This window comes from Typha angustifolia, chromosome 14 (assembly GCF_048772165.1).
Source record: "Typha angustifolia cultivar Huaian chromosome 14, ASM4877216v1, whole genome shotgun sequence".
Taxonomy (NCBI): Eukaryota; Viridiplantae; Streptophyta; class Magnoliopsida; order Poales; family Typhaceae; genus Typha; species Typha angustifolia.
The window spans coordinates 3,028,681-3,038,289 of NC_133252.1; the positions used below are offsets into that span (position 1 = coordinate 3,028,681).

Consider the following 9,609-nt stretch of genomic DNA (forward strand, 5'->3'; position numbering starts at 1 on the left):
TCTCTCTCACTGGGATGCCATCCAGCTTTGGCAAACCAGCCAACCAAGATTTCACTGAGTACAATCTCACTGAGTGTATGGCATGCTTCTCCTAAAGGTGGCAACTTCCTGCAATCATTGACCCATAGATTATAGAATATATCACCTACTAGGAGCTAGATTCTATAGCTAGTAATCTATGTATGTACTTATCTACCTATTGCAGCTAATACCAATAAAATTAAGTTTCTTCCAGTAACTAAGAAGATATATAATAATGCCATTGTTGGATAGGATTTCTTAAGATGGTAGAGATGTTGACCTACAAATATAGCATAATTGATAATCATTGTTTTTGGAGAGTATTTGCACTTAAAATATCCTAAGTTTCTAAAAAAAGTATGACTAAGCTTTTATAGGAATTTTTTATGTAAATTATAAAAAAATATATATATATGCTACTTAATTTCAAAAGCTCAATGTTACTATCAGCAAAACTCTAGAGATTTCATCTACATACTTATCAATATCATTCTCTCGAGATTTTTGATACAAATACTCTTACTTTTTTGTGCATTTATATACATATTAATAACATTCTCGTGTACCTTCTAAGATACTCTTTGTATTACTCAGTTACTCCAAATGATTTGTTGGCTTTTTCTTATACCACTTATCTATTTGGCGTGAAATAATAGAGCTTAAGCCGGTTGAGTCTAGCTCGGTTTGTCTTAGCAAATACTTCAATACCTCATTCTGATTTCTAATATTAATTAATATGATGGATAATACATTCGGTTTCTCTCTCTCTCTTTCATATTTGTTACTAGTTTTTTTTTATTATTTATGAATTTAAGAACTAGGTCAGTGAGCAGTATTCGGATAACCATTCAACAAGAGATTAGATTCGAATTACATTGAAATCTATCTTATCTAATTCAAAATTATAAGAGACTAATTCAAAACTCTATCTCCAATCAATATAAATTGCTTTTGTCTCATGATATACTTAAAAATTGAATCCAATTGTTGTTTTAAAGTATATGATTCAAATATAATATATTGATTCAAAATTAACAGAAAGCTTAATTTAAATTTAATTTAGAAGGTAATAGTACAAAACCTTCTAGATCTGTATTTTATAGTACACATTTATATGAAAAGAAGAATACAGAAGAAGAGCTGGGCTGGCTCAAGCTCAACTTGGTTTAGCCGGACAGCAAAGAGAAATTAATATACAATTCACCAATAATGATTTGATGCCTATCTACAACACTATTGACTATATATATAATAGGGTTAAATGTCATGTATTTATGACTAAAATCATTTTACCCTCCTGTACTTAAAAAACTCTCAAGTCAGTCATCATACTTATAACTAAAATAAAATCGTTAAATTTTTTGTTAAACTTAACTGAATAATATCAAAATAATCAAAATGCCATTATCGCATTTGTTTGAGAAGATATTCAAATTTTGATATAATATAATAAAATGATCAAAATAGCCATAGTACTTGGTTAAATTAAAAAAATTAATTAATTTAGTTATAAGTATAGAGACTAGTTTGAAACTTTTTCTATTATAGGGGGTAAAGTGATTTTGACTATAAGTACATGATAAAATATATTTAACCATATATAATATATTTATTCATTCTATATATAAGCTGCCTCGAACTCAGCTCGAGCCAGCTAATGTTGACTCAAGCTCTGCTCGTTTACACAATAGGAGAAGATATTAGCAAAATTTCACTCTCATTTGTCAAAAATAATATAAGAGAAATTTAACTAATTTTGGTATATATAGTTTAGCTTAATTTCACAAAATTTCTCATATATTATCAATTTAAGCACTTAACCCCTCTATAGTATTGACTAAAACATAATCTTTATTCTTTTATTATATTTAACCAAATTAGTTGCCGAATTTGAAGATTTGATAAACTTTCCAACTCATTTAAAATAAAAAATATATTAAATAGACGTATATTTTTGTTATCTAAAATTTAGCTGGTTATAATTTTAGGTGCATTGAAAAATTTATTTAATCCTCTATAACTTTATATTTAATTAGGATCTTCAAAATCAATCTCTAGTTTAATCAAATATTATAAAAAGAAATAATAATTATATTTTAATTAAGATCGTAAGAAGGTTAAGTGCTTAAGTTGAAAGTACGTATGAATATTTTAAAATTGTGTTAAAATATCAGAGGAATATTTTGAAATTGCCTCAAACCTTGAAGGGGTAAAATATAATTATCCCAATAATATAACACATTAGACATTAATAACATCCTATATAAATGAGTTAGGGCATCCACCTTATTATTTCATAATTACTCTCATTTTCTATACAACAATCTCCAACTTGCACTTATTTTAATAAATTAAAGGAAGTTGCCAGGGGATGCCAGCCAACTGCATGACGTCACCATCAATGTAATCCAATGACGAGTTGGATCTCGTCCTCCTACGTAGCAAGAGATCCCCTGCAGCCCCCATGTCCAAGAAATTCCTACTCCTCGTACAGTCACTTCGCCGTTTCAGCCAACTAGAGGTCGCCACGAACCCAATGCATTAACACCCCACCCATAAGTCTCGCGTCTCCCCTTATAAGAACCCAGACAACTCGTCTTCCCCTTTCTTCTCCCCTAAGGCCGAAGACTTTTGTAACCTCGATTCCAGGAAAAGGGCAAAAATGGCATCATCTATCCAAGGAGATCTGCCGGCCGTCGATCGTGCGGCGGCGGCGAAACAGGAGATGACTCGTGTTAGGACCTTAATGCAGGAATGCCGTGTAGGGGAGCCTATGAGTGAAGAGGTCAAGGATGAGGTCTTGAGCTCGATCTCTAAAGCTATCTCTGCGTTGGATTACGGCGAGACGTCGGACCTCGGCCGGAGCCCGGCGGGCTCGGGAGGCGGCTCGATCTTTTCGGATGATAGGAAGAGCGAGAGATTAAGTGGGAGGAGGAGAGGAGGATGGAGGAAGAGGTGAGCAAGCACTTGTCTATAGCTCCATTTTTATGATTCCGTATGTACAAGTAGTTTAATCATTTGATAATATCAATAATAAGATTCGTACTCATGAGTTATTCTGAGTGTTTTCGAGTTCAAATCTCAATAGCCCTGATTTAATCGAAGATTCTATTCATGAGCTAAATATGAATTAATTGACACAAAAAAAACAAGCTCTAGTTTGCCATATTGCATGTGTTAGTGGCTTGTTTTCTTCTTCTTCTTTTCTTTCTAGATCTTATATTATGCCTGTTTAATGGATTAATTGTTTATTATTTTTCTCTTTTTTTTTTGGGTTCATCAAAGATCACCATCATCTTCTTGGAGAAAAGTTCTCACTAAAACTTTAGATGATGGCCAAGGATGGCGAAAGTATGGGCAAAAAGAAATCCAAAATTCTACATACCCAAGGTAGTCTATATATATTATATATATATAAGAAACTATATATGTTCCTTGAAATTAATTGTGAGATCGTATACAAATATATATATAGTTTTCCTCTTTATAAATGCTAAAAATTTGAGGCTAGTTTTATTTGCAGGAGCTATTTTAGATGCACCCATAAATATGATCAAGGTTGCATGGCTACCAGGCAAGTGCAGCAGTCAAAGGAAGACCCTTCTAAGTTTGTGATCACCTACATAGGTGAACACACTTGCAGGGATCCATCTACAATTCCCCAAATCATGGAGACAACTCCTAGTACAAAAGATTCTTATCTTATTAGCTTTGGAATATCAAAGATGACGACGACTACTACTACTACTACTCACACCAAGCAAGATCCCCAGCTAGTCTCCTCCTCCATTAACTCTTTCAACCAGGACTTGTGCAGTGAAGAAGTAGTAAGTAATCCGACTCCCATCGGATCGCCGGCCGAGTCCTTCACGGCGAGCTTGCAGTCCTCCTTTAGGAACCTAGACATGAGCTTCATGGCAAGCTCCTTTGAGGCTGAAGACATTGAGTTTGATTTTGGGCATGAGGACTTCTCACTAAGCTAGATAGAGCTTTGGAGTATATTTTGTTTTTTGTTTTCCACCTAGGGAGAGACTTGGGCTACCTCAACAAATATATTGTTATATGATTAAAGGTACCATATGCATTGTTGATTCAGTACTTTTATAATAACAGCTTAAGCCTTATTTGATCCCTATTTTCTATTATTTATTTGTGCATGATGTAAAGGTTGCCCAGTCTAAATGCATGTTGCTCATATTGTGACAAATTAACTTTCCTTTTACTCTTGGATCTCTGCATTCATGCATAAGCGAAGTCATAAATACTAATGAGGACCCTTAATTCCATCTAAATTTAGAAAATAATTAGTGGGTATAAGAATTTTTTTTTAATGAATTTTTATGCATAGATTGCAATAATTGGCCCTCCTTAATCTAGCAAGTCCTTCCGTATATACTCTTTTGATTCCAAACAAGTGCATTTTCAGTGTTGAAGACTAGACCATATAATAGAAAATTCAACTTTTAATTCTTATACCTGAAACATTTTCAATTGGATTATACTATTATGGATAGTATTTTCACAAGTACTGTTATATATACATGTATATATATAATTCAAAAATGTGGTTGTCTACTGATATTGTTATCCGGTCCAAATAATTTGGAAGTTAAGATATCTGAACAGAAATGAGAAACTATCTTAATATATATATATTTATCTAATCATCTTTCGTTTCATTCAAATAATCACCACCTCAAGCAATCACCCATTGATGTGATGGAGTTGTGATAGATTTGAATATTCTTTAGAGTGGTCCATAATCCATAGACTTAGTATAAAGACTCTAAAACCTTGACTCAGCAATACTGGAACTCTTCACTAAATCTAAGAGCCATTAGAAACTACTTAAAAAGAAAACTAAGAATCCCTTCTTCGTCGTTTGTAAGGATTCGTCATGGCAAACGCAATGCAGAAGTATCCAGTCAAAGTAATCAAACTACGCTTGACCTTAAGTCAATGGTATTAACTCCTTAATAAGTTAGCTTAGTACTTTAATTTGTTTTGGTGGAGGAGAAAGAGGCACATAGTTGGAAGATAAATTGAATCTTATTATGATTACGCTATCTTTGATCAAGAATTGTTTTGTCGACCATTTCTTAAAGAAAATAATAATAATAAATAATAATAATCTCCAATTCGTAATGCATCTCAGTAGTTGAGACTCCTACTTCCCTGGTAGATAGTATGAGTTCAACTACCTCATGAGCAATCTAAGACAATGTAGACGCTGTAAATTAGAGTTCCAATTGGTACCATCTTCACTCGTTTTACTATTATTTACTCCCTAAGGTTTAGATATTATATTTTTATTTATATCACATTATGTCTAAGATTAGATTAAAATAATACATACACTTAAATATTCATACTCGTAAGTAAAACCCAACTCATTCACCATAGAAAAAATAGAAGGAAACAAATCCTCCAAAACTTTTCTCAAGGTTTTTCTCCCCAACTTAAGAAGACAAAATGTTATTCGTATAAGATGAAAAATGTCCTTTTTCTTTCCACTTATGAGAAGGAACAATAAAAAAGAAAAATACTCAACGAAATCTGTCATGCAATTTTAATATTCTTGAAATTAGGTTTTAAAATAAAAGGATATTTATGACAAAATGTTATTCTTCCTCAAGGTGAAAAGTAGGGTCGATTCATATAGGTGAAAGAATTGGGAATAAAAAGAGAGGGTTTAAATATATATTTTTCACCAAAAATATAATATCTACCAGGATTATTATCTCTTAATATTGGATATTCAGGTAGGTATCCAGTCGTAAATCTTTAATAAGTCATCTTGCCAATGTCTATCAAAGGTCTAGTTTGAAGATCTAGTGTGAGGATTTTGAAGATCTAGATTGCTCCTTAGTTTTGGTGTCAAGTTTGGCTAATTGTGTTTGCTAAGCGCACTTAAACCATTCTAAGACAGTAGATTTTGTCAGTATGTTTTACTTGGTCTTGTTTAGCTAGAGATACTACATCGTGTGTTTAAGGCTTTGTTTGCTTTGAGTTTCGGAGTATCCCGAATTGGTTTAGGGATATCTAAACTGGTTCAGTAACTAAATATATTTTTTTTAATCTTTTTCATATCTAATTAAGTTTACTCTTAAAAAATTAAGAGTAAAAAAAAGACTACCTAATCGAGTTCAAAGCTTAGCCTCAAGCTAAACAAAACATAATGTACTAGATACAATAATAATTTTGAGAGAAATTTATGAAAGAATTTTCTATCTTTTGATTTTATTATTAGTAGCACCCTATTATATGAGTATCACCATTTGACCCATGTATTTTTGTATCACCTAAAAAAATTTGCACCATATATATGAGAAAAGTTACTCGTATATTAATATTTATGTATATAATATTACATTTAGCATATAACATTTATATATAAATAATAAATAGAATAAAGGGTTAGAAATTTTAGTTTGTGAAGCATGTCAAAATGTAGCTGCCCTAAAACGATATTTATAAACTCTAGTATCCCTCTATTAGTTCATCCAATGGTAATCAAAATATAGTCCTTATGAGATCATTTCACCAAGCTATTAAAATTTTGAAACACAATTGTGATATTTAATTTTTTTAATTTGAATTCTCAAATTAATAACAACACTCTCTCATATTACACATATATCATAGTGTGAGTAGATCAGATCGAATCTTATACAACTACCAATACTCACTTGCATAAAACAATATTATCTAACCGTTTAAGTTTTTAGAACAGTTAACGAGTTATCACAAAATATGTATTCAAATAAACTACTCTTTGGATGCTAAATTTGTATAAAGCCCGCCCAACTAATATTATAATAATAGATTCATGGTCCTATTTCCAATATATTTGGGCCCTAACTATGGGCCCAAGAAAGCTAAATTTTAATCATCTCTGCATGCATAGGAAGCATCAACCTAAATGGGAAATTAAGGTCAGAGAGGAAATAACACACAGATTAATTATGAAAAAGATTTCCACCAGGTCTAATCAATAGCCATTTCCACCAATGATTCTTAATTATAACAAATAATCTAATTACTATTAATATAATCCAATGATAAAAGAAACCACTAAAATTTTCCATAGAATTTCATACATGATCTCTACCTGGACTCCAAGGGCTTGAAATTATTTCAAAGCATTTGATATTATGGTCTGGAATTATTTTTTAAACTTAAATATTTTTAAAGAAATTGAAATGTTAAGTTATATTTAAAAAAAGGCGGTCAATTCTTTTTCAGATCGTGTATATATATATATATATATTTTAGGAAGAATAATATTGACCATAAAATTGAAATAATAAAATAATATTGAATTCAAAATTTTAATTAGTAATGTTACATCTAAAAAAGCAAGAAAATATCAGATAAATGATTTATTTATAAAATAATATGCTTATAATAATTTAAACGAAGTCGCCACCTGCCAGGGTGGTGTCCGTGACGTCATCATACCTAGTGTCATCCAATGACGACATGCATTTTGTCACAAAAGATCCCCTGCAACGCCGTATGCAAGCAAATCCTAACCCATGTATCACAATCACTTCTTTCCTTCTAGCCAATAAGAGATCGCCTCGCACAGCCCTATCCCTTTATAAAATTCCAAACTGCTCGTCCCCCTCCTCCTCCCAGGGCCACAGACTTCGTTAACTTTGACTCGAATAAAGGGGGGCGCAGAAATGGCATCATGTATCCACGGATACCTGCCCGTCGGTCGTGCGGCGGCGGCGATCCAGGAGATGGCACGTATTAGGATCTTAATGCAAGAATCCCACGTAGGGGAGCCTATGAGTGTAGAGTTCAAGAATGAGGTCTTGAGCTCGATCTCTAAAGCTATCTCTGCGTTGGATTATGGCGAGACGTCGGAACCCGGCCGGAGCCCGGTGGGCTCGAGAGGTACCTCGAAGTTTTCAGATGATCGGAAGAGAGGGATATCAAGTGGGAGTAGGAGAGGAGGATGGAGGAAGAGGTGAGCACTCGTACTACTCAGAGTGTTTTTGAGTTCTAATACCAATAGCACTGGTTTAATCGTAACACCATTAAAATTTATTAATCTGTTCATGAGTTAAATCTTCTATTTTCTAATCATTAGATCTTTTATTATGCCTGTCTAATAGATTAATTCTTTTTTTGTTTCTATTGCCCTCCTTTTTTTGGTTCATCAAAGATCACCATCATCTTCTTGGAGAAAAGTTCTGACTATAACTCCAGAAGATGGCCTAGCATGGCGGAAGTATGGGGAAAAAGAAATCCAAAACTCTACATACCCAAGGTACGTAGTCTTTATATAGTTATGAGATCTTATACTAATACAAATATTTCCTTTCCATCTATGAAGGCTAAAATTTGATGCTAGTTTTGTTTGCAGGAGTTATTTTAGATGCACCCATAAATATGATCAAGGTTGCATGGCAACCAGGCAGGTGCAGCAATCAAAGGAAGACCCTTCCAAGTTTGTGATCATCTACAAAGGTGAACACACTTGCAGTGGGAATCCATCTACCATTCCCCAAATCATAGAGACTACTTCCAGTCCAAAAGACTCTCATCTGATTAGTTTTGGATCAAACACTATTCCTCCTCCTCCTCCTCCTGTTCACAGCAAACAAGAAACCCAACTAGTCTCCTCCTCCAGCTCTGCCAAGCATGACTGCTGTAATGAAGACGACGTAGCAAGTAATCCGACTCCCGGCGGCTCGCCGGCGGAGTTCTTTACGGCGAGCTTTGAGTCTTCTTTTGGAAATCTAGACATGGGCTTCACGGCAAGCTCCTTATTTGATTTTGAGCTTGAGGACTTCTCACAATTATAATTATAGTACTCTTGGAGTAGACTAGCTGGGTTGGAGTTCGTTCTATGATCATCTTATTAAATGCATAATATGCATCGTTGATGCATTACTTAATAGCTTTAGTCTTATTTAATTCTTAATTTTTATTATTTATTCTTTAATTGTGTGAAGGTGGCAAAGTCTATATCATCTATCAACATGCGGAAATCTCAGTCTATTTGTTTATTTTATATATAAGAATGTTTAAATAAATTCTTAGAGATAGCACTAATTGACCTGTTAAATCCAAATAATCCTTCTATAAACTCTTTCGACTTCAAATAAGTACATTTTAGTATTAAAAATTAGAACACTTACTTAAAAAAATCAAAGAATTTACAAATTAAGAAAACTTTATATATGTTTTCTCCTTGTCTTATATCTAAAATACTTTTAATTAGATCACTACGCACTATCTCCATCCAACAGAAAATTACATATAGATATCTCTACTAATTAATATATATTAGTTGTCATTTGTCAAACATGTTGTTGTAATTTATCAAATATTTTAGATCCAAATATTTTGGAAGTTAATTATAAGATATATCTCAACAGAAATGATCATCTTTCATTTCAGTCAAATGATCACCACCAGATGCAAATCACCCATTGATGTGGATAGAGTTGACAGATTTAAATATTCTTTAGAACAGTTCATAATCAACAGTACCAAAATATTCTCTGGCATTAATTTTTGTAGTATTAATTAGACTCGCCATTCATCATTGTATTGATGGTGGATCCCTTC

General features: G+C 32.8%; 2 protein-coding genes across 5 annotated transcripts; both read left to right on the forward strand.

Annotated features, from left to right (window-relative positions):
- Positions 1-2,630: 2,630 nt before the first annotated feature.
- Positions 2,631-4,150, forward strand: LOC140776351 (uncharacterized). 2 transcript variants are annotated; one of them, XM_073120016.1, is made up of 3 exons: positions 2,631-2,976; positions 3,307-3,411; positions 3,533-4,150. In XM_073120016.1, exons 1-3 carry the CDS (start codon positions 2,684-2,686, stop codon positions 4,002-4,004), a joined length of 870 nt encoding a protein of 289 aa, XP_072976117.1. In that variant the 5' UTR covers positions 2,631-2,683; the 3' UTR covers positions 4,005-4,150. The 2 variants fall into 2 exon arrangements, with proteins under 2 accessions (XP_072976117.1, XP_072976118.1); XM_073120017.1 differs by having other exon boundaries at positions 3,545-4,150.
- A 3,513-nt stretch (positions 4,151-7,663) lies between these two features.
- Positions 7,664-8,994, forward strand: LOC140776358 (transcription factor WRKY45-1-like). 3 transcript variants are annotated; one of them, XM_073120032.1, is made up of 3 exons: positions 7,664-7,999; positions 8,198-8,302; positions 8,411-8,994. In XM_073120032.1, the coding sequence occupies exons 1-3, from the start codon at positions 7,710-7,712 to the stop codon at positions 8,838-8,840; spliced, it is 825 nt and encodes a 274-aa protein (XP_072976133.1). In that variant the 5' UTR covers positions 7,664-7,709; the 3' UTR covers positions 8,841-8,994. The 3 variants fall into 3 exon arrangements, with proteins under 3 accessions (XP_072976133.1, XP_072976131.1, XP_072976132.1); XM_073120030.1 differs by having other exon boundaries at positions 8,387-8,993; XM_073120031.1 differs by having other exon boundaries at positions 8,399-8,989.
- The last annotated feature ends 615 nt before the right edge of the window (positions 8,995-9,609 follow it).